Source organism: Drosophila obscura, unplaced genomic scaffold (assembly GCF_018151105.1).
Source record: "Drosophila obscura isolate BZ-5 IFL unplaced genomic scaffold, ASM1815110v1 contig_73, whole genome shotgun sequence".
In the NCBI taxonomy this organism is placed as follows: domain Eukaryota; kingdom Metazoa; phylum Arthropoda; class Insecta; order Diptera; family Drosophilidae; genus Drosophila; species Drosophila obscura.
In genome coordinates, this window is record NW_024542865.1 from 716,663 (window position 1) to 742,714 (window position 26,052).

The 26,052-nt window shown below is 46.9% G+C and overlaps 1 protein-coding gene across 1 annotated transcript; it reads right to left on the reverse strand.

The window, feature by feature from the left end:
• Positions 1 to 2,090: 2,090 nt before the first annotated feature.
• On the reverse strand, positions 2,091 to 20,116 carry LOC111065198 (protein lozenge; the record flags this gene model as incomplete). Its single annotated transcript, XM_022353235.2, has 6 exons — positions 19,979 to 20,116; positions 18,261 to 19,237; positions 15,574 to 15,813; positions 10,002 to 10,115; positions 8,274 to 8,612; positions 2,091 to 3,040 (listed from the first exon to the last, which is right to left on the reverse strand). Coding segments are annotated over exons 2-6 (2,445 nt in total), but the record flags the coding sequence as incomplete, so codon positions are not given.
• Positions 20,117 to 26,052: the final 5,936 nt, after the last annotated feature.

A 26,052-nucleotide genomic window follows, 5' to 3' on the forward strand; every position in this document is an offset into this window, starting at 1 on the left:
ATGAGCTGATCCATTCATGAACAACCTTTAATATCACATGCTGCTGCTGCCTTCAAAGCACTCGACAGGGCCACCCAAGCATCAGAGCCAAGAGACATCTCATCCCCACGGTAGCTGCAAGCTGAGCTCCAGCACTACAGCACTCCCCACAGTTCCAGTTTCAACTCCGTCCACCATCCAGGTCCAGTGTTAGCTCTGAGGCAGAGTTAATTAGCCCATGAGCTGGATCAGGCTTCGGCTGCGTCTTCGGGGCTAGGCTAATGGTAACTCAAGTCGCTCATCATAAACTGCGACAAAGCTCCTCTGCCCGGGCCTTGGGCCTTTGTTCTGGCCCACCGCAAGACACTAGATGCTGGAGTCTGCAGTGTGGAGTATGGAGTGTGGAGTGGATCACTTACGCTGGAACATTGTGGCGCTGGAACGCGTGTCGGGCTTCTACATATGCTATGGACCGAGGACAGAGTGGGAGAGCGGAGATCTTTAACGCTTGCCTGGATCCGGCTTCTCTAATGGGCCGCACTATAGGTTATAGATTATCGGCTCGACTCGGCACGGCACGGCACGGCACGACCCGGATCGACTCTCCTGTCTAGGGTTTCCATTTCGCAATTCGCCAGCCAACTCTTGTGCCGACAATGGAACTGTCTTTTGCAATTTAACACTTGGCTGACTTGTCTTGGTCTGGGTTGCAGCATTGCAGCATTGCAGCATTGGCAGCAACAATGGCGGCACCTACTCGTACTACACAGAGAGCTTCTGCCGGAGGGGTGGGGTGTTCGTTGTTTATTTATGCCATGGGACGACCGCAAGAGGCGAAAATGGAACTAGAGCTCCGAGATCGGATCATCCCGCCAGAGAACCATCCGAATGGCGAAGTGACGGAAGGGGAAGGGGAAGGGTTGGCTCGATATGCCTTCTTCTGTGCCTGTGCCCACTTTGTGGTTCTGTTTTGCAATAATTTTTAATTTATTATTTACACTCACACTTGTAAGGTTTCGCCCCACCGAAAATATATGATTTTTTTTTTGTTTTTGTTGTTGTTTGTTGTTCAACAATTTGCAATTGTTTCCGTTGCTGTGCCGCTTCTAATCTAAAATATGCGCATAATTAAGCGATGGTTGTGTGTGCTTTTCAATGCACCAGCTAACATTCTTTTTTTTGGTCGTACTGCCGTGTTTTCTGCATTTCGCTTGTGGTTGGCAAATATTTTTGCATAAGTGCCCAAAGTTTTCTCTTTTTACTCTCGAAACTAGGCAGTGAAAACGGAGTGAAAAGTGCACACTATATATTGTTCCTTTCAAATTGCATCTATGGAACACCATCTGAAATGATTGCGAAATAAATTGACACCTATGTAGATTGAATTGGTGAATTGGTGGACAAGCGGGGAAGACTCTGTGGCAAGGCATTTAAATAAATACGATAACTTTATTTGTAGTCTTCTCTCCATCTTCGCATGGAATCGTTCGAATCTTCTCGCATCGCTTTGCAGATTCACACACAAAAAGTAACAGAAAAAAAATGTGTACATACATACATAGATTTAAAGATAATTGTACATATGACATATGTACATATGTCTAGGCTTAGGGCTAGCAAAAAAAATTGTTTCCGTCGTGGGTGCACTAGAAGCTAGGGATGGAGAAGGGCATCTCCTCATCTCTACATGTATCCCCATATCTTTTACCCTTAGTCTTCCGTTTATGAAGTATGTACAGCTTACAGTTACAGATACATACATACATATACTCGTCATATACTCGTACTTATCCCTAGAGTAAAAAAAAAAACAAAAAAAATTGTACAGTTCTTCTGGTTGTTCTGGTAGGACCAGCTCCAGTTCCAGTTCCAGCTCCAGTTCCAGCTCCAGCTCATGGGTCCCGTCCCGTCCCGACCCGTTTTCTTGGACTTCAGTTCAGCTCGATGTGGAGAAAGGCTCGCGGCGGAGGCGGCCTTGCTGGCAGTGGCACCGCTATCCGGTTGGGTCAATAGGGTCGCCATACCTGTGTGAGATCGCCCACATCCTCGTCCCGCGGTGCATCAACGCCCACGCCCACGCCCACACCCACACCCACCCCCTCACTTTGCTGCTGCTGCTGTTGCTGTTGCTGCACGTGCACCTGCTCCGCCTGCTGCTGGTGGGGATGCTGATTGTGATGGCTGAGATGGTAGCTTTGGTTGGAGGCCTCCGAAGACTGCTCCTGCGTCTGCTGGAGCTGCTGGTGCTGTTCCTGCTCGCCGGTGAGACCCACAAGGCCGCCACCGGCTCCACCCAGCCCGATCTCGATGCTGGAGCGGCTGCCGGTCAGGGAGCTGATGGTCAGCTGCTGGTCGCTGGCACTGCCCAGGTACTGCTCCAGCTTCTCGCTGCTGTGCAGGTGCAGGTGGATCTGGTTCTGGTTGACGGTCGAGTACAGTTGCGGGTAGAGCACCACGGGCGGGGGTGGTGGCGGCGGCGGGGCAGCAGCATGACCCCCCGTGCCGCCGTACTGCGCCGAGGCTGAGCAGCTGCCGTACTGATAGTTGTTGTAGCCGTTCGACCAGGCGGCCGCATTGTTGTAGCCCCCCGCCCCATAGCCCCCGCCAAGGTTTTCCAGGTCGGACTTGGCTGCCCCAGCGCCCGCTCCGTACCCGCCAGCGGTCTGGTAGGGATCCGTCGCGAAGCCGTGGCCGTGCATTTCGGGCAGGACGGCGGGCAGGTGGGCGTAGTTACCGGCGTCCAGGGAGCTGGTCGTCTCGTAGCCGCTTCCGTAGTGGTTCATGCTCATCCCCACCCCCACACCCACACCCATGCCCATTCCGACTCCCATGCCCACGCCCATGCCGCCCGTGCCGTTGGTCACTGGAGCCGCTGCCGGCGGCGGTGGAGGCGGTGGCAGGGCGATCTGGTGCTGCAGGTGATGCGCGTGGGCGTGGGCATGGGCATGGGCGTGGTGGGCGTGCGGGTGGTGCGCGTGTGGGTGGTGGGCATGGCTGTGGTAGTAGGCGGCTGCGGAGCTCGAGGATCCCGTCCATTCCCCGGCGCCCATTAGATCGGTTTCTGCAGAGAGACAGAGAGAAAAAGAGGAGGTAGAGTTAGTAAGAACCGAAGAGAGAGAGGGTGAGAGAGAGGGAGAGGGAGACAGCGACAATTTGCCAGCTGGAGGCCAATTAACCCTTGAATGCCCCCAGCCGCCAGCTAGTGAAATTTTCCAACTTGTCAGTTGCACACTTGGGCGTGGCCGAGGGTTTAATTGAAAACATCATCTCATATGCATGGCAACGACATCGATGGGGACATGCCCCGTAGCGTGGCACATGTGTGGTGGTGTCCTTGGCGGCCCCACCGCCCCCACCTTCTGCAGGTCCTCGGGTACACCTGTACTCGTACCCCCTTCCAACCCCTTGGGGGTTGGGGGCTGGCATTGCATGCCAATGGCTTTAGGAACATTGACAGGGAAGCGGCGACAGGCGAAAGAAAATTCCAAGACTCTGGCGACGTTGCCTAACAACGCACCATAACAGCGGGCGACATGATGCCATGATGCCATGCCTCCATTCCTCTATCCACACTCCTCACTCCCCCATCCTGCTTGCCGGCAATCTTTGCTCTCATATTTTGATTAATTATGCAGTCCCTCCCCTCCCCTCCCCACCCCCATGGCAAACACTTTTCCAGCGAAGTCCAAAAAAGGTAGCGCCAAAAATGTCGCTTAATTAATCAAATTCATTAAAAACGACAAATGATAGGAAAGATATCAACGAAAATCAGAAGCAAAATTAACTCAAAGTAAATCAGTTTTCAGGTAGAAGAGACCTTAAGAGACCGAAAGGCAAGGAAAGGGTAGGGTTGGGTTGGGTTCGGTTCGGTTAGACTGCTAATACAGCTGGGGGACTCTCCATCCCACATTCAGGTGAAAACAGTGAACAGCAAACCATGAGATAAAGTACATAATTTATTGCGAAGATCTTTAAAAGGAACTTACAATATTTGTAGGAACAATATCGAAGGATTGGAACTGTCAGCATACCAAAACGGAGCTCACGCACCACGAATAAATGCGCCATGTCCCAGTTGGGCGGAGGCCAGCGACTAATGAAAGGTAGTATCAAAATTGGCAGTTGCATGCAACTTTTCACCCGGCACTTATCACATTTTAATGTTTCAATTAAGCCACAAATTGCGTTGCAACAACAGTAGCAGCAACAGTAGGCAGTAGGCATGGGGAGGAGGAGGAGGAGGAGGAGGAGGAGGCACTACCGCAAGCTTAGGCAAAAGAGGTTGCAATGAAGCGAAACGCACAGGATGAAAGCCAAGTTAGCAAGGCGGTGGAGGGGGGCCGGGAATGGTGTACAGGGGTTAGTGGTGGGTTGGTGCATACACTTGGCAGAGAGGAGGTCAGTGCCGTTCAGACGGTGTAATTTTCTGTTGGCACGTGGAATTATGTGCCCCAGGGTTGGAGGCCAGCCATGGGAGCACCTTGATCCCGGACCTGCCCAGGTACGGGCCTTTAATTGCGTATACGCACTGTCTGCGGCTGCGACTGCAGCCAGCCGGGGAGAAGCGCGGAACAATAGGAATGAGAATTCTCTTGAGTCAAACTCTAATTTCGTTTTTTGTTTCCCTTATTTTGTATGTTTCATTTGCGAGTACTCTTGCACTTCCTCCAGCAGATCCCACGGCACCAACCGGATATCTTCGATTTTCACCTGCCTGCCTGCCATATACCCCGCCCGAAACACTCGTATCCGCTCACTGGGCGCAGGGGGAGGGACGGGAGGGTTCCTTTCCTGCAGCGGATGCATCCGAACAAAAACCACAGCGGTGGAACGTTGGAGCGGTCGGTCTCCTCTCGACCGACCCTCCGAAATGGGCCAAAATCATCCGCAACACAGCAGACGGCAGAAGGCAGCCAGAAGGAGGCACAAGAATCGAACAGTGTCTCCATCTTGTGGAGCAAAACTGGGCAAAACAAAGACAAAGACAAAGACGAAGAATAAGAATAAGAATCAGAGAAAGAAACTGACGAGTGGAGAGTGGAGAGTGAAGAGAAGAGGAGCTGACGAGGATCTTCAGTCTTGAAATAATTTTAATTAAAGTGCGTCTGTCCCTGTCCCTTGCAACGAAAACAAAACCAACGAAAAAAGTGTTGCTGCTGTGCAAAATGGCGGCAGAGCCAACTACAACAGCGATACGAAACGGAAGTGAGTTTGCGGTTTCTCGGCTCTCGGGACTCTCGGTATTGGACTCTCAGTCTTTAATGCAGAGAACGGTGTGACGCAGTGTGGCAGTAAGGCGGGGGGCAACTGCGGCCATTGGTGGCTGGCCACAGTTGCTGTTTTATGGGCCAAAAAGATTTCATTTCAATATGTGACATTGTTGTTGGTGTGTGGAACCCCTCACTTCGCTCTCCCATGCCCCACTCAAGTGATGCCTGCATCTTGCATCTTGCATCGTGCCCACGTCGGTCGGTTCTGTGGCTGCGGCTGCGGCTGTGGCTGCGGCTGCAACAGCTGCGCAACCGCATTTGGATTGATTTGTGGCTTAGAGTACACCGAAAAAAAGCCTCAGTTCCAGTTGCAGCCACAGCCACAGTTCCAGCCCCCAGCTCACACCCCGCCTCCGCCTTCGCCTGCGCCTTGGCTCAGAATTGATGCCTCAAAAATATTTAATGAATGCAAACACGAAGGCAGCAGCCGGAGCAGGAGCAGGAGCAAAAGCCGAAGCCGAATCCAAAGCCAAAGCTAAAGCTCAAGTGTGAGTTTGCGGCAGATGCACAGATGATGCACATAATGATGATGGAGGCTGCTGATGCAGGAAGCTCCTCTCCAAACTGTCCAGGTGTGCGATACTCCAGCGCTTCTGCCAACAATTAGAAACGATTTGGAAGCTGTGCAAGTGGATCGCAGTCAATGGGCTAAAATACTTTTTATGGCCACCTACTCTGACTCAGACAGGCAGCTCCCACAGGAACCGATTCACGATTCCATTCCAGTATTCCTTTTTTGGATATGCCAATTCTCTCTGTTCCATTTTACTGTTTCATTCTGGCGGCTAATGTTCGGAGTTCCGAATGGAATGGATAATTGTGGGCCACTCTCTTCGTTCCATTGCCATTCTTCCTGCGAAGTTTCTTGGCTTATCTATTCCCGCACTCACTTATCATCAATTATCATTAAACGCTTATAGCACTCACACCCCTTCCCCCCATTCATCCATTCAGCGAACTAACATATGTATATGTATGTATGTATATATATTCGTTCATAATCCAATCCTGGTTTCTTTGAAATTCGCAATGATTTCCGCTGAATTTTCGGATCTTTCTGTCCAATCTCCCCCACTCCGACACTCGCTGAACTCGATAGCTTTTTTTTTGCTTTGATATTTTGTGTAAATTAACAGCTTAAGCGCCACATTTAAATATTTATGAGTTAACAACAACAACAACAAAAACAAAAAGTTCGAGAGTTTTTTTCCCCATTGACGCTTTGATTCCGATTCCGACTTCAACTTGGATTTCTCGCGTTCATCGCGATTCGGGCATTTCCGGACACTTCATCGAAATACAAAACAAAAAATCACTCCAAAAATTAAAAGAGAAATAACCATATCGCATTGCATTTGTATTTGTTGCTATTGCCTTTTGACTAATTGAAAGACGACGGCGACGACGACGACGATGTGTCATTCCGTATTGACAATTTATTTACGTTTATTTGGCCAGTATCGTTGACTCGCTGCGACGGCTTCGACGGCTTCGACGGCCCCCGCCTCGGCTTTAACCAGTTACCCCAACAATGAAGCATCGACAACTTAAGTCAGAAGGGGGAAAGCCTGAAATACCCTAGAAGATTCGTGGAGAGCCCCACCCGTTGTTTGATTCAATAGGAATATGGAAAATCAAATGCAAAATGCGTTTGGGAAATATACGTAGGGTACATTCGACTTTAAACTCATCTCGAAAACTGATCTATGCCACGTTTTACCCACTGAGTGAAGAGTGCCCCTCGGGGAGCTGGCTTGCCTTTGGCCAAAGTTGTTAGGCCCTTTGGGAGGGTATTTAAGAAGAAACATTTATAAATTAATTAGCATAAGCAAAGCGCTGCCAGTCTGGGCTTAACACAACAGTTACTGCTTCAGATTCGTCTAGTTTCAACCTGGCCACTGACTGGCCACTGACTGGCCACCGACTGCCCACTGACTCATGTGTGAGTCAGATGCCGGTTCCAGTTGCTGGCGATGTTCCCCCCGGTGCGGTGTCTCATAAACCCTACGATTTTTGGTACATTTTTACAGCGACACCGAAATTAATGCAAATTAAATGAAGCCAATGTCAAAATCGAATAAACGAATCGAAATGAGCGCAAATGAAATTTTCCATTTATTGTAAGTCAGACGAATGTTTCAAACACGGGAGCCAGGCCTCTAAAGCTCTTCAAATTTTCGCTGGCTTAATGTAGAGGGCCGATCAAACATACATATGTATATCGAAAGAGAGTGTTCGTATTCGTAGCATGCGGTTGGCGAATTAAAGCGTGCCATGTGGTTAGTGCTGTGCAGCCTGAGGTGGGAAAATTATGACATTTTCAGTTGGGACTTTTGGGATATGTATTGGAATCGGATAAGCTACGAGGAGTTTGGAGTGCCGTTTAACGGTTTCATTTGAGATGACTCTCCAAAAGCTTTTCCTTTGACCATTTGAGGGGGCCATTGAACATTGAACTTCTCAATTGGCATTCTTTTTATGTGGCATGTGGCATGTGGTATGTGGTGTGTGATATGTGATATAGGGATACATACTGGTATTATATAAATAATTATTTATATATAGCAAGCTGCGGACAGCGACAACGCTGAACTATTTTTAATCGGAGCTTTGAAAAAATAAATAAATTAGCGACAGACTGCCAACGAAAACGTTCCGAAAATACACTGCGATGAAGACTTCAATCAGTGCTGGGCCCAGCAGAGTGGGAAGATGGAGGTGGACGAAGGGTTTTGGGGAAGTATTGGGTGAATGGCAGGTTGATTAACTCAATTAAAACGTTTAGGCCGCCTGGTGCCAGTCTACAGAGATACCCAGACAGAGCCACAGACAGACAGACAGACAGACAGACAGTCAGACAGACATCAATATATATAATATACCCATCCCATGCGTGGTCAGCTTTCAGCGCACTAACAATTTTCGATTCAAAGGCCCAAGAAAAGCTAAAGATGGAATAAGGATGCGGATGGGGATGGTCTGTGTACACTGTACATACTTATTTTTTGAATAAAGAGCGCTTACCTTGGACGTGGGGCGCATTCGGCTTGTAGACCTGGCAATCCGAGTTGATTGTACTATTCGGAGATGAGTAATTGCTGCTCAGTTGCTGCACCAGACCCGCGCCACTGCCACTGCTGCCGGCAGCCACTCCCACTCCTCCGATGGCACCGCCTGTGGGGGTGGAGCTCGATGCTGCAGCCGCTGCCACCGCTGTGGCTGCCGAGGCCACAGTGGCCGCGTTGGCCGCCACTTTGGCCGAGCGCCGGAGCGTCTCCAGCTCGTGCAGCGTCTTTGGGAAGCCGTCAATGTAGGGCCGCTGGCCCAGGCCGAGGGCGCGGTAGTGTGGACCGCCGGTAGGACCTGCCGATTGTAACGGTTACGCCTCGATAAGTGATGGCACATGCAAAGTGGTTAAAGCTAGCACAAGGACAACTGAACGGATATCAAGGGTATGAAGGGATATTAAGGTACAAACTCCATCTTGTGAATTTCTTCTATTTAATTTGGCTCTTGGCCATAAGTATTTTTGGCACTTTAAAGATCTTGGTAACTCGGATTCAGTATTTTCCGATCGAGGAGAGTCTCCTGGGGAATGAAATGAGACTCCATTTTGCCTTGTTCCGTTGCCCCATTCCCCTTTCTGTTGGCTTGGCCCTCAACGTCCGTCCTACCCTGAACCGAAGTCTTCGCAATTAGCACAAACTCAAGGTGAACTCAAGCTGTACCTTCCAAGCGTATGTACAATGTACATATGTATATACCATGTGGATGAGTACATACTGGTACATATACTATTACCCACTAGCCCTGTATGTGTGCAGTGTGCACTGTACATGCATACGATTAACGATGCAGCGAAGACTTAAAAATGCATTAACAAAATATAAAAAGACTGAAAAAAATTAATTCATATATGCATTACACGAACTAAAAACTCAATACGCAAAAAACAAAGGCAAGAAGAAGAAAAAAAGGTTTTCTTTGAAAACCGCAAAATTTTCAGAAACCGTAAGAGGCAGAAGCGTTGTCCCCCTGCCCCTGCCACAGCCACTGCAACTCCCCTGAACTGGCAGTCAGTGCCCCCCACCCTCCTCTTGAGCGGGACCAGTCAGTCACTCAGTCAGTCGGTTAAAACCGGCTGCACTTTTCAAACACCTTCCCGACTGACTGCAAAAATGGCTGCCATCGACTGTCATCCGATCCTCGATCCAGACGACAGGAGGAGAGGTACATCGAGCATGGAGAGAAGTGCAAAGTGCAAAGTGGAATGGAATGGAATGGAATGGAAAGAAACGAAACCAAACCAAACCAAACCTTCTGTTCGGGCTGGTCGGGCTGCCTGTGTGGGGGGATTAGGGACTTAGGATGTTTACCGGCCAATTGAGCAGATCGGATCGGGTCGGCTTATCCGTTTACATTGATTAGACACTTGTCTAAGGCGACCTCCGCCCCACACGCAAGCCGGATAACATATGTTGCAACCCAAAACGCTGCGGGGTGGCGTGGCGTGGCGAGGCGTGGTGTGGCAGCCCGTTAAGTCCTTTCCCTTGCCACATTTGTTTGTGTTTGTGTTTGTGTTTGTGTTTTCTTTCCTTTCTATTCTGTTGTGAATAGTTGTGGCAAGTGATAATTGCTAATTGCCCAAAACAATGTTACCACTTCCCATCTATTACATACATACATACACATGTGCATATACATATGTATGTATGCTACCCCTGTCCTACTCGTACTCGTACTCGTACTTACTTGTCTTGGAGCGCGGCTCCCGGGGTCCGTCGACGGTGACTTTGATGGCTTTGGCGTAGGTTGCCACCTGTGGCGGGCTCGTTGCAACCGTGATTGTCAGCGTAAAGCTCTTCCCTGCAGCATCCAACAGCAGCAGCATCGGCAACCAGAAAGAGAAAAAAGATGAATATATGAATGGGGGGGGGGCGGGGGTTCGGCAGTCAGTCAAGTACTATATTAAACGTCGCTGCCTGATTTATGCGACGACCTCAATGGGCGGCAGCTACCGAATCAATTTGCAGCACACAAATGACCAACATCCCGAAAACGGGCCGGCCGTAACCAAGCCAAGTCGAACCGAACACGCGTCGTGGCTCGCTTTTTGTTCCGTGTTCCTGCGTGTGTGTGTGTGTGTTTGTGTGTGTGTGTGTGTGTGTGTGTTTGTGTGCTGCCTACCCTTTAAGACCCTCAGCTCCTGTGTATGTTGATTTGTGACCTGTTTGCGCTATCATCAATTTTGCCTGTGGAATTCCCTTGCATGGCTACATACATACAAACATCCAGTCATAAATACATACATACATACATAATGGTATGTTTGTATGTTTATGGATTTAATATGGGATGGGAAAGTCTAACTATCAAACATATCTCATATCAGGAGCTGCTTAGTTTTCCAGGGCACTCCTCACTTCGGGCATCCCCAGGCATCATCCCATCCCATCCCATCCCATCCGAAAGTCTCGCCGGGCCGCCTGCCTGCGGTGCAATTTGTTTGAACTCTTGACATAAATTTGGTTTATCCCGCCTTAATGGCTGCCGCCAAAGTTACTCGCGGCAGGGACATAAAATGAAGAACTGTTGCAACCTGTCTTCCGCACCCGCTCTGCCACACGCACGCCCCAGAGCAGGAGAGTCAGTTTCGGGGCAACATTGTGGCTACCGGGCAGGGGCTGTGGCTGCGACTGCGACTGGGACTGTGGCTGAGGCTGGGGCTGGGGCTGGGGCTGCGGCCGGGGCTTGGTCAATGTTTGCACTATTTATGGCCGCTCGACTAGACGGCGTTTGAAGCGAGACCAACAAAAGCAACAAAATGTATCGATTGTGGGAAGCATTAAATGAATTTCGTTTTTTTTTTCCGCCAATATTTTCTTTCTGCACTTTTTGACATTGCCTGCCTGTCTGTGCAGTCCGATGTGTGTGCAGTTTCTTCCGTGAGTCGAAAAACAAACAAATGGAAGCATAGGCTCATAATTACACCCACAAAAGCGACATTGTTGCTGCTGTTGCAGATGCAGGTCCCGAGTGGCAGCAACCCATCCATGCTGACCGCAGAAACCTCAGTCGCATCCACATTCACATCCAACTGCCGCTTCCTCTCTCTCGCACACCCACGCAAAGGAACTGTTTTTGGATCAAGCAATAGGCAGAGAGGGAGAGGGAACGCCAGGAACAATAGCACCACACATATAGCACATAGTAGATATGTATATAAATACATAAATAGATGGGCAAAGTTGTCAGGATTCGACATAATCGACAGCTCCTGAAGCTATGCATCCCAATGTAAGTATTGCCTGGGCAAGTATTTCCAATTGGTAACAGTGAAGGACAAAAGACAAATAAGAATCCACCCAAACTATCCCTCTCTCTCTCCCTCTCTCTCTCCCTCTCTCTCTCTCTTCCTGCCGCTCTGTATCTGTGACTGTACGAGTAATTTAAGATTTGATCGCTCAATCTGATATCTGGGGGCAAGTTCATTAACCGAAGTCAAATCCGAAACGAAACCACGAAGTGCTCGGGTTGGAATCGGAGCGGAGTAGGAGACGCAGTCAGGCATTTGCCTGAATGGGTATTTAGGCCTCAGATGCTACCCCAAATGGCTGGCCATCAGTTAGAAAGCGTTTTGGGTCCGTCTTCGAAATGTCTTCATTACGCCGTAAGAATTGGATAACTGAAACCGAAATCGTTGCCGTGCGTGTCTGTTCAGCTCAGCACAGCTCAGCTCAGCTCAGCTCAAAGAAGATCTATCGAAATGTGAACGCAAATTAATCAAAGGCAGCAGAAGAAGAAAGAAATAAACTGTTAAATAGGCCTCAAGCGCGAGCTCCTCTTTTGGGGTAATTTTTCAAATGAGAGCAAACTGGAGCAAGCTGCTCTCCAGCTCTCCAGCTCTCCATCTATCCATCCATCCATCTATCCAGCTCTCCATCTCCAAATCTCCAATTGCCCAAGTCGTATGTAAAAGTTCGTTAGAGTAATATGAAAATGTTATTGCTGCCTTTGGGGCTGGCTTTTGTCTTTGGAATAATGATAAAATATCAGGCTACGAGAGCCTCTAAAGACCCCGAAATGAGAGCGATAATAACCATAATGGGCAAACCAAACCAAACCAAACCTAACAATGGGATAGGGATAGGGATGGAACTGGAACTGGAACTGTAGCTAAAGCTGGAGTCGGAGATGGCGATTGGATTGGGCATTGGGCATTGGGGATCGGTGTGTTGCAAGGGAATGGAATCCGACTCCAAATTAGTCATCATCAGAGCTGCAGTCAGTCAGAGCACTCGAACAATGCTCACCATCCGATCCGCGACTCATCTACTTACTCACGCACTCTAAGCACCCGAGCATATCTATTAATATTAATACTTCTTCTGTATGTAGTACGCAGCACACACTATGTGCCATAAGCATGTCTAAATTAGTATCTGAATCAATTCGCACAGCTATGAGCAATCCACAGAGTCCGATATAAACCTAGCCCCAGCTGGGAGCTGAGTTATCGTAGTGCTGCAAGAACCTTTTTCGATGGGAACAAAACAAAGCCACGACTCTGTGGGAACGAACGCCACCGAACACCGAGCTGCCAGCGATAAGCTTTCAACTGATATCACCCAGAATATAGAAATATACACACATGTGTATACCATTATATCATATGTGTACGTTATGTCAGAGCCAGTGGATGGAACCTTTGATAACTGCTGGGAAACTGTGCCACAAGGAAGTGAAAAGATTCTGTGGTCAAGATCGCCGATGGACAAAAGGAGAAGTACGCAAAGCACTCAAAGTTCCCAGCCTGATATCGCCATGGATATAAATATAAATATATAAATACACATGCACGAGCAGTAACAACTACTAAGTAGTAAGTTATATACTAGCAAAGTGGCTGTTGAACAGGAGCTCTGTCGGTAGTTGCTTGGCGCTGGATGTGGGACATGCGATACTTTCGTAATTGGAAGATGTTGCTCCAAGAAATATACACAAATACACAAGTAAAGGAAAATGCGAGTACTATTCCTTTGATGAGAACTCTCCAAGTCAATGGTCGTCCCTGTGGGAGAATTACTGCGGATTGTTGTCTAAGTATTTAAAAATATTCATCCTATTAGCCAGCTAACGTCTCCTGCCCTCTTACTCAACCACTAAGTCGGATCAGGGACCCGTTCGGGCTTTCCAACCCCTTCCCTGCCATGAGAGCGAGTCCTTTGGGCGCGTGTCCTTTGTGCGTGTCCTTTGTTTAAATGGCATCGCCGTAAAAGTCAAGTCCTTTGATACGATTGCCGCTCACGAGGAGGATGGGGATGATGATTAGCCCCGATGATAAGATAAGCCCAATCAGCCAGCCATCGATCTGCAAAGAGCCTGCGCTGTCCAGCAATGCAGTGTCCCCATTCCGCCCCTGCACTACGCTCCATGTCCGAGTCAACATCAGATTCAGATTCGGATCCATCCAGAACCAGATGGTGGGGGTTTACATTTAGATTTCGGTTTTGGTTGTCGCTGACGGAAAATTAAAAACATGTCGACGCATGACATGGCCAGGCCGGGCCAGGCCGAGAGACGGTTAAGTTGCCACGCCCCACGGCTGGGCTGTCAGCCCAGTTAATAACTGGAAAGCAAGTCTCACTTGCTCCCCTTCCCCACCACCAAGCATCGAAATCATCCAGAGAAAAAGTTAAGCGGGAGCCAATGGTATTGTTTGATACCGTACATCGTCCAGGGAGTGATGGATCGAACGAGACACATACATATGTATGCACATCGAATGTCCTTTTAAACTGCAGCTGCAAGTAGCTGCATAGAAGGTTCCTTTTGCCCACTTGCAGGGTATCCCTGGCTTCGACTACCCTTCGGGTGACTGATATTTGTGTGCCGATTTGCCTTTTGGCGTTTTAATGGTCTCCTTGTTTGCTTTTGTTTTTTGCTGTTGTTTTTTTCTGTTGTTTTTTCGCTTTGTCATCTAATCAGAAATCGCTGCATGATGTCCGCCGATGGCTGCCCGCGTGCCGGCGGCTCGTTCGCGATTCCACCGCGCGTCCAACGGCTGCAGGAGGTTGCACCGGAGAGTGTGTGTTGCTGTGTGTTGCTGTGGGAGTGGCAGTGGGGGCGTGACCATTAATCCAAGTGAACTGTTGCTGCCTGTCGCTGACAATTTGGTCAGCGTTTATGTTCTTACATCATTAGCTTGTTATTTGCATGCCTCAGTCTCGGTTTGAGTTTGACTTTGAGTTTCAGCTTCAGCTTCAGTTCGGTTAGGCTCTAGCTCTCGGGTTGGTTGGTCCCTGGCTGGTCCCTGGGTCATTGATGTAATTATTTTGTTTTGGCCCTTTTGCGGCACGAGCCGTCAATTTGCAGAGGTCGCAGCGAGGCAATTCGAGGCAGGAGGAGGCTCGTCTGAGGGAGAGTCCTAAGCTGGGGCTGGCTCTGTGGCTGGGGCAGAGGCAGAGGCAGGACAGAGACAGGGGACAGGGACACAGGCAACAGTTGCAGCTAATTAGCCAACTGCTGCTGCTGCAAATTCTATGCAGCATTCGACCAGGCCAGCCATGCTCGTGCCCGTGTCCGTGCCCGTGCCCGTGCTCTTGCCTCTTCCCCTGCTCAATTCCACATTAATTGTGGGTTAAAATCGATTACCAGACCAGGACAGCCCGGACCAGGCCTAAGCCTTGCGTGACGCCTCCGATCTAAGTGCATATGGGTATAAGTATGGATATGGATATGGATCTGTATATGGATATGCACGATTACTCGTATTTGAATGGAGTGCAACTCTTGTGTGCCGCCTCGTGTTGCATGTTGGCCCGGGGCCAGCGCCAACTGCAGCCTAATGTGACGACTGCTGTACCACCATCGGATCGATCGGTGCTCGAGCCTCACTCCTCTGGCGGTGGACCGGCTGAAGGGTGCAGAAGGAAAACACTTTCGGCATGTCACTCAATCAATGCACTTCCGATTGGGGTGTGGGAGGGGGCCAGAGAGCTTCCGCTCCCCAGGATCGGGACCTTCTTGGGGAACCAACTGTGGGAAGGAGCAGGCAGGAGATAGCGGGCTTTGGATTGCGAAAGGTGAATGTCCCCTTAAATGGCTGCTGCTCTCATTGTATTTCCGACTTCTTATTGTTGTAGAGCTCAACCACAGACATATAGTACTACTACTGGATCCAACAGATCCCAGAGGGACAGGGTATATTACCCAGCCAATTATAGGAACCACCTTCGCAGGACTGTTCCCCCGCTTAATTTCCACTCTAATCTAGGCTTAAAGGATGTTTTTTGGCGTGGGGGCTCGTCACCGGAGCACTCACCTCGTCCGCTGCGTCCCACGAAGCGGAGATCGTTGAACTTGGCCACGTCGTTCTTCATCTGGGCGGTACAGTTCCGCAGCTCGGCGCAGCAGTTCTCGTCGTTGCCGGCGCGAATGGTCACGTAGGTTCCGTCGCCGACCTCCGCCAGAGCAACGACCTTGAAGGCCAGCGGCAGCGTCTTATTGGAGCGCCAATGGGAGGGCAGGGCGGAACACAGGAAGTAAGGATTGCTCGTGCGCACTGCAAAAAAGGATGTCAGATGTAAGAGCCAGAGCAAGAGAAAGAGCAAGCGGAATGGAATGTTTCGATTAGCATTTGGATCCCCATCGTTAAGTTCATTAAATCATAATTGGATGGCCATCAAAATGTGCAAAAACGCTCAATTATTTATAGTTTGTTTTTGTCCCCCGCGCCTGCACCCCCAAACCACCAAATATCCATCACCCACAGTTCAGAGTTCGCAGTTCACAGTTCACAGTTTACAGTCCCAGTACTCAGCAGCCCCAGACCCAGCAAACCGGTGACCATCAATCATCCATGGACTGTTTTCCAATGTGGAGTGGAGTGTCCGCTGATGGCGTCCTCCGTCCAGAGTCCAGTGTCCTGTCCGCAGCCCGCCATCCGGTGGTGCATAATTAATTAGTCCGTCTAGGGACTCCACGTCATGTGGAGGTGATTGCAGAAGTGCTGAGTGACGGCTGTGCGAATGGAAAGGGCTTTTCCAGATGACTTCTGGCGTTTGACGTTTGACCTGGTGCGCAAAGTGGGCCAACCGGAACTACTGTGGGCGGCTGGGCAGGGTTGCGTTGGGCAGAACAAGTGGAGCAGCTAAATGACTGACAGTTCGGCATTTGTTTTGGATAACAAATTAATTTGGGCCTCAAAAATCTATCATTGAAATTTAAATGATCAAAAACCGAAATCGAAATCATTTCTTGCTGATTAAACACTTTTGAATGCCTCCTGATACTCTCCTATCAGTGGCACTTGCCTTCCTGGAGAATCCGAGCAATGCTGAGCTTTCGTATGCAAAATGAAAATAAAGTCAAACGATTCGACGATAGTTTTGCCTAGAAAAATACTTCTCGATCCTAAACCCCATCGCAAGGGGTCGATCTTGCAAGGGGTCGATCGGTGCAATTCGATATTGCTGTAGCACTTCAACTTCATTGAGGAGCAAAAGTTATGAATAGTTTGGTAAGGATATGCACATATGTGTGTATGTATGTACGCTGCTTTCTGTAAGGAGGACATGTCAGAGAGACATGAGAGTATGAGAGTATGAGAAACTGGATCACTAGCTAATTATTGAGGTCTCTGGGCAGATTCGACTTGGCGAGGAGGGGCTGAACGATGAGCTGAGATTTCATTAGCAGCTTTCATTTCGGGTCATTGATATCTCGCTGAAAGGAAAGTTCAAGAGGCAGCGAAGAGGGTGGGGGGAGCTCAAGCAAGGAAAGGCCAAAGACTCGTGCGTTGATATCAATAACAATTATTGATATCAATTTACGCATATTCATGCCTTGCCTCATCATCATCGCTGGCAGCAGAAGGGGACAACTTTGACATCATCATCCGTTGACATCGACAAGCTGTGGAATTGGATAATGATGACGATAAAGTTCATAATGGAGCAGAGGAAGCCCCAGAAGTGCATGTGCAAGGATGTGGCAAGAGACGGCAAAGAATGTGCGCTGCCGCACTGGGATCGGGTTATCCATCAGTGATCCCCTCAATCTTAGGCTGGACACGAGCTAAAGTTGTATCTTTTTGCCCCAACAACCAGAAAGGAATGAAAGGAATATCGGAAACCTAGCTGGGTCCGAACTACATACATAAGTACATACGTCTGCAAGTGCAGGAAAGCAATTCTTAATAATCAATGGGATGATGGCTCTATCCAAAGCTCTGATTAGGTTCAGGGTGTTGTACGGCAAAGCTCTATGACAAATCATTCATAATCTTCCCGAAATCTTCCTCTATTTAATATTCAGTACGGAGGGTCAAAGGCATACTCGGATTTTAATTTGCTAAATTCATCTGCAAAATGGTTTGCAATTTTCAATCTAATTTCATAAGTTTACATTCTAAGGGCATTGATTGTATTGATTGCATTGCATTGATTCAGCAACAAGCGAACGTAGAAATTCCAAACATACATATAAGCCGAAATATGACCAGACTTTACGTTACTAAAGTCAGAATTTAATTTTGTGCTTGGCCTGCAAAGATCTTTGTGTAAGATGGAAGAACTTTTATTAGGGATCATCTCACTTATAGGAGATACATAAGAGACGGAAAACATGACTATACTCTTGCAATACAGAATAAATTATCTTTAGCTGATTTTAATGGGTGTTCTCATCAGGGATAATCCAATTACTATATATGTGAAATGGTTGAACTATGAAACTTGCAATAAATTTCGAAAATAATATCTGAACAGAATTATACTGTTTATTGTTTATACAGTATATACAGTATACGGTACATTTTTGTACAGAGAATTTCAGGGAGAGACGGAGATCGAGTATTGATCCCATTCTTCCTCTCTTCTGGCTGTGCATAACAGTTAAGGTTTTCGTACTTAGTACTTGGTTAATACTCAGTGGGTGGCCTTTGCCCTGCTCTCCATATGCCATATGATCATCCGCCCCTTGGACAACACTCCATCCCTCCCTACTCACCTAGCTCCCCGGGATGCTCCTGCTGCCGCTTCAGCACCAGTCTCTCCATCCACAGCAGGTCCTGATGCACTGCATTGTTGTTGTTGTTGCTGCTGTTGTTTTTGTTGTTGTTGGTGGTGGTGGCTGTGGTGGTGGTTGTGGTGCTGCTGCTGTTGCCACCACCACTGTGTCCACTGTGGGCCGTGCCGTTGCTGGCGCCACCTGTTGGCGAGCTGCTGCCCACACTGGCACTGCTCGAGGGCTGGACGAGGACCTCGCACATGACCGATGCGGCAGCGGCGGCGGCAGCGGCAGCGGCGGTAGATGCTGTGGCGGCAGTGGCTACCGACGGGGCGGCCGGGGCCGTGGCGGCCGTGGCCCCTTTGTAGTCGCCCGGCGTGGTCCAGCCGTTTCCGGTGGGCGAGGTGGAGGATGTCACCATACTGTGGTGAGACGGGTGCGCGGGGTGCGGATGGTGTGGATGCTGTAGGTGCTGCAGGTGCGAATGCGAATGCGGATTGTGGGTGTAGTGGTGTGGATAGGGGGGGTAATACGAGTGTGGGTGGTGGCTGCCGACGCTGCTGCCGTTGATGCTGCGCGCCAGGCGGCCGGGACCGGCGATGCTGACGGGCGCCACAGTGGCAGGGCCCGCGTCGCTGGCGGCGGGATCGGGGTTGGTGGACTCTGGCGGCTCTGCTGCTGCTGCTGCTGCTGCTGAGGAGGCACCCGTATGGGGGCGGCGGCCACTGGGTCTTCCTCTGGATCTGCTGCTGCTGCTGGACTGTTGCGCTGTCGGGTCGCTGGCCAATAGATGCAAATGCATTCGGCGGGGCCCTGGGATCGGTTTACTTTGATCTTTGCTGCTCCCTTCCTTCTCTTTTCTGTCCTTTTTATCAGTCTACAGTGCGGGCTGAAGCTGAAGCTGAGGCTGAGGCTGCGGCTGAAGGGCGCTTATCGACTGGTAAGTGTTTTGTTCATTCATCCGTAAATCCTTATCTCTGGAACCACAAAAACAAAAAACATAACCGATAGAATCTATATCAAAAATTGATTGATTTTGGCACTACTCGTAACAACAGAACATAACTGATTGTTTCATTCAGCGGGGAACAGAGTGGAACAGAACGGAAGAGGATCGATGTGTCGATACATGTACATACATACATGTACATGCATGCACGTGTGATTCCGATGCCTACTTTGAGGCGCTGCAAGCTCGCTCCGTTCCGACTCTTCCCCGCTAGATCGGGGTTCTCGTTCCGAAAAATTAGTCACAAAAATTAACACTGGAATTAGTTGCTGTCGAGCATGCCCCGTATAGATGATCTCTGCGCTTCGTTTTGCACTACACTTTGTTAATTTACATACATTGTACATATTCATGTACATATGTTTTTATTTATTGTTTGCATAGAGCCCATGAAGGGCTCGATTGCTTTTCCACTGGGCCGGGGACGGGCCCCCCGTTTCTTGTTTTTTTCGAGAATTCACATAGGAAATAACAGCAGCAAACATATCTCAATGGGCACATGGAATTGGAAATTCTGGGATAACTTTTGTAAATGTTTTTTAAAGTTTGCCAGGTATATGCTGAGGGTTTCGAGGATATTCTTTAACTATTTGGATCGGTTTTGGTTTCCTCTTACAGCACTTTTCAGTTCACTTTTCAAAGTAGCAATTTTTGGCGCCTTTTTTTAAATTTAAATTTTTGTTTTATTAAACTAACTGTTTCTACTCACACAAACACACAGGCACAGACACAGAAGCACGGGCAAAATAGTTGTTAAAAAAAAAAGAGATTACACATATGCGGATGGATATCTGGGCGGGCACACGAGCATGTGTGGGTGGGTTGAGCAGGTGCGCTCGCGGGTCGTACTAAATCGTTACTGACACTTAGTGTGGCCGCCAGCGCGACTTAACCCGTGAAACGGAACGGAGCAATCAGTGGGAGCAGAGCAGCAGCAGCAGCAGAGCCGAGACCCGAGCTCAGAAAATAAAGAAGTAGAAATATAACAAAAAATCGCTCGCTTGCTCTCTCTGTCTCTCTCTTTCTCTCGCTGGTTTTGAATTCAGCAATTGATTGCCGTGTTGGCGTTGGTTCTCTTGCGCTCGTGGTCGTGTTCTCTCTTTCGCTTGCGCTCAGTTGGCGCTGCTGAAGGCAGCGTCCAATCGGCTGGCCTTCCGGCTTGCACCGCCTACTCGCTGATTGGCCGCTTGCTGTGTAGGTCAGGGTGGTGGCATGTGGCACTGGCACAGGTAATGCGGCGTCCCATTGGGTGGAGACGGGGCGCACGACAAGCTGCAAGCCAGTCAATTGGTCCTGGTCGTGCCACTTCAGCCGGGTCCAATAATGTGGGCTTATTCGTTCACTCTTTCCTTTGCTCTCTCTTTGGTGTTATGCTGAGTGAGGTTCTCTAAGCTGGAAAACCTAAGAGAGCGGTGCACCAAGCAAGCAGGGTTTTATCCATCTTACAGCAGCATAACTCATTATTTTCAGTTTTCCCATGACACAACTACACCAACACCCAGAGCAAATATTGAAGCGGCTATATTTACACATTTATAGTTTTTAAATTGGATAGGTACCAACAGATTTTTTCCGACAAAGTGAACTATTTTTAATTGTACTAAATTTTCATTTAAAAACCGAATATTTAATTTAAATATTGGTCTGTTTCTTTATACTGTGCCACGTTTCTCTGAGTGAACATACATATGTATCATATGTTTGTGCATACATACATACATATGTACATATATATTTATTCATGTACAACTCTTTATATCAGTCAACATTTTATCTTTAGTCCGCACGTAAATATATTAAAACCATAATTAGAAACTCGTATTATTCCTAGCTAATAAAAATAAACAAAAATGGGTTTTACTTTTGAATTCATCATAAGTGTTCCATGTGTTTCAGGATCCACTCGTACTTAGTACTTAGTAATAGTGATAAGGCGCTATCACTGCGGTCAAGTCGGGACGGGGCTTGCGGTCCAAGTGAAAATATGACCGAACCTGGGAACCTTATCTAAAAACCTCAGAGCAGAGGCACACAAATCGTTGGAAATACTTTATTTATTTAACTTTAATTAAATAGGATTTTATTTGTACAAAAAGGGTATAGTCCATTGAAATATTTACTCCAGTGTGGAATGCTTATTTTAAAAAACTTTATTATTGAACATTAAACCATTTTTGTTGTATATTTTTGCTACACTCAATTACATTTTTAATTATTCATTTGTGCACAAATATGTATGTAAATATGTACATAGGTAACAAAGTTTAACTTTCACAGCATATTGTAAAGCTTCTAGATGTCGTAGAATTACGATATACAGACTTAAATATCCGTACTCGTTCTAAATATTTCTGTGCACAATCATTACTGAAATTTCGCAAACTGGCTGTTACTCTGTATCCACAAAAATTATGTCGTTCATAGATACATATATACATACATACATACGTGCAATTTCTCGTATGTCTTTAATTAAAGCGGGAAAATTAAGTCCACATAATAATGTTTCACAATTTGTAGTTTGCTGTTCTATTCTTTTGCAATAAAAACGGTGTAAATGTTGTCGAGATTATCTACAGCACACTCAAAAATCTCTTTTCAATCGCTTACCCCTTTAGCCATACAAAACGACTGTAACGTGTGCAGAATTCTGTTGATTTACAAAAGTTGGTGGCTTTGGTCGTCATCGAAGACATAATCATAATTTACCTACTCTAATAACGTAACAACCTGCGCCTGCAAGTGTAAATTTGTCTGATTTCGTATATTCCGATATCGAGAGCAAAGCCGCGCCAAGTAAAAGGTCTGCTATTAATTCGATATTAATCGACAATATCGCTGGAAATACCATCGGCTGCTAGTTCGCCCATTTATCGACATGGTTTGCATATCGGTACATATTCCACATCCCTAATTGCTATATTTGTTTTTAAAATCAGCTGGATGGAACCTGGAAAAAAAGCGTGTTTGATTAAATAAATATAATAATGTGTCTTTACGCTAGTCATTTAGAGCACATGGAGGCCAACGTAGATGCGATGCAAGTCAGCAGGACAAGTTTTCAGCAACCACTCTGCAGGCACGAAAAACAAAGAACATCAAAACCAAAACAAAGCGAATTCCCAGCGATATGATATAGTAGAAGCGCATGCTGAAAAATACTCGCAGGACCGCAATCGCAAGAAATGTGAAATGGAAAGGCACGGAGCAGACTGTCAGTCACTTCGATGGTGTCTCTTGGCTGTTCTACTCGGTTCGTTTACTCATCACACAAATGTATGAATGTTTAATAACTTGTTTAATATTTCAGGCAACCGACATGCATGTCGCCAACTAAAATCTGACAATCTAAAGTTATCAGTAAACTACGAACAGCTATGTACATACGTAGTGCAGTGTCAACAGGTGGCACCAGCTCCCTCCCATATGGCCATAGCTACACAAGAGAAAAAAACTGCTAAGCCAACAAGAAGAAATCAGAGCTACACAAAAGGAAGACGGGAAAACTCCCAGTTGATTGTCGAGCCAAATATAAAAGTAGAACAAAAAAGAATAATTATGCCCGAAAAAGAGCACGGGTGAACTACGGTGAATACGCTCTACTATTGCCCAATTTATTGTTTAACTATTGCGACCTTTGCGGGCAGAGGTCTATTTGCTTCACTCGAGTTTAGATGAACTTCAAAAACCAACCAAATTTCGTTGTTGGAAAAACCTTGCAGTGTTTGTGTTGTGGCAGGGACCTAGGCTCCATACAACGTTTTTTTTTAAATGAGTTTCGTGTTTCCACGAGGAAACAAAGTAACGTTTTTGAAAATCATTCATATAGAATCTTATATAGAACTGGCTAATTTATAGTATAATATTGCGTCTATTCAGGTCCAAGTTTAGTTTGATTGTAGGCTTCACCCGCCCACTGTGTGCCTTTAAGGTGGTTATTCGTTTTCTTTTTTTTTTGTTCCGGTTCATCAAGATCTCAGTACTTCAGGATTTGGACTTCCTGCGAGAGGACCGCGACTCACAGCTGGGCTTGGAACGGCTTTTTTCAGTTACGACCCAAAGTGATTTGCATCAAGTAAAAGCTCAGAGACAACTCCTTAAATGTACATTGTACAGCGCTTCTCGATCAATGGTTATTGAAATGAACAGCCTGAAAGTAGGCACTGGCATCGTAACGAACCGTTTGTGTACAAGCCAAATGCTCGCTAGCTCGCAACTCTTAAGCAACATATGTATGTACATACATATGTGTATCGAAAAAAAGTAATATCGAGAAAAATGTGAATATATACCCAAATTATAGCCCTAAATTATATCTGTGAAAGCAACCAGGCATCCGCGTCAGCTCCAGGCAAAAAGCGGTTCTAGAGGCTAGAGGCTCTACAGAACACAGATACCTAGTCCCTTTTCAAGCCACAATCCCAAGCCAGTATATATTAACCAAAATATAATGTAATACTGGGAGAAGAATGTATCAGTTTCAGTATACTAATTTATATAAACTGCTAGGGCTGTGCACTCTACCTTGTTCCTGCAGCTCAGTCGGGATGGTGCACCTGATGGTGCTATGTTTGTACTAAGAACGATTAATTCTTAAAAATGTATAACATAGTATCTTTTATAGCTTCGGGCCCCAAGTCAATAAGCCAACTACATGTTGTGCCACATGATATCAGTGTGTGCATCCGTAAAGTCGTCTCTCCCTCGCCCCCTGATAACCGACTGTGGTGGCTGTTGTTTGCTTTATTTTTTCAGTGAGGCTGCGATAAGCCCAAACGATGCGACTTCCCGTCCCGCACAAGCGCAATAAAGATGGTTGTGTTATCAATTTGTCTTTGGAATATGGCCGGTTTTATCTATTGCCTACCTGTGCCTCTGGTCGCTTATTCGCTTTGGCAGGCTTTTGCTCTGCCACAGCAATAGGTTAGATACAGAAGCAGATATTTTTTTGTACATATGTACTTGGGACGTGACCAGCATTTTATTTTGCAAAAGTTTTTCCGACTCAATGTGGGACTAGCCCTGATTGGTGGAGATGGGTGAGAGGGCAACAGCCCGATCACGTATCTGCCATAAAACCTTAAATGGGGCTATCCGCTTGCGGGTTCTCTCTGTTTGTCGACAAATCTGTCCACTCCCTACCTGGAAATGATTTCTGATCTGTGATCTATTTTGTCCGAGTCATTGCACTGCTCGTGTGGACATCGAACTTCGACTATCGTCAGTGTAACGGTACGGATATCATCCTGACATCTCTGCATGTACATACATATGTTAACTTCATCGGTTGCTTGCCGTATCGGAGGTAATTGACTATTTGATGTGTCACATGTACCCTGCATTGATAATCCATTGACCCAAATGTATTTTGATTTCACTACCATGATTAACGAAATCAGCAATGACGCAATCGGGATTTTATTGTGCCAATTCAACAGATTTCTATAGGAACTGATAAGAGCAGCCAAAAGGTATGGCGGGGATTCGTGGGAATCTTAAGGGCTTAGGTATGCCCAAACCTCCATTATTCACACATACATACATATGTACATAAATTCCTTGGGATCATACATACATATATCCAAATCATATATTTCTAAGATTCTTGGCAGCACAAGATAGACAAATATGTACTCGTAAGTGCAAAACTTTACCACTTTCCCAGCAAGTACTTAGTAGGGGAATTGTTTTTTCAGTTATGGGCGAAGAAACGCCAAAAGTGCGGGAGGAAGAGCCTGCCTTATCAGGTAGGTGACTGCGCTTTTTGTGTGCGTGTGCAGATCGCGAAGCAAACAACTCTCCAGCCAGCAGCCAGCAACCATACTCACATCCACGCAGGCGTTTGCCCATTGTCTGCTCAATGTGTCACATTGGCAATCAGATAAGCGACAAAGGCAACGCCTACAGTAACGGCATCTCTTATCAACGCGCTGCCGGGAGCAAAGCAAAGAAGCTGCGACCTCAATGAGAGCAAGAAAGCTAGAACCGAGGTGTACTAACTAAAGGTGAGACTTGGGCGAGCCAGAACACACCTTAAAAGGTGAGCATGTTACATACATACATACATACATACATACATACATACATGTATATGTGTACGCCCATGATTACCACTGATCGAAGGGGATGTAAAAGCCAGAAGAAGGAATCAGATGTTATTGGCTTAGAAAAAAAACCTGTGGCAGTAATCCATATTGCCTGATATTGGATATATGGCAGCTTCTGCTTAATGTACAACAAATAAATGTAAATCTTACTTGCACATTTGTTTGTTCAGCTGTTTCTGTAACAGAAATATATATACAGAATATATGCATATACATACATATGTACATATGTACCTATGTACATATTTACATGTAATTTTCCAGTTGACCAAAATCAACTTTGGCAACAATTATAGGGCTAATTAAGATTCATTAGCTATTCCTGTTGTACAAATAAAACCACGCTTTATTTCTTTTCACTTTACATCATGGAAATGCCCATATTTATGTACATATGTATGTATGTATGTATTTTCTTGTACTCTGTACTCTTATCGTTGATGGTATTCGGAAATTGATCTTAATTGATACTAAAGAAGCCAGGGTCAAACGACGCACAGTGGAAACTTCCGCCACTTCAGCTTGCTAAATTAATAACTTATAAAATTCCAAAATTTTTGAAAGACTTGGATATTTTGTACAAATTGCTCACTCAGAAAATGGCTTGAATAGCAAAAATCATTCTAAAAATAATGGCTTGCACAGCTTCTTTAGTTTCAGGGCGAATTTTATATTA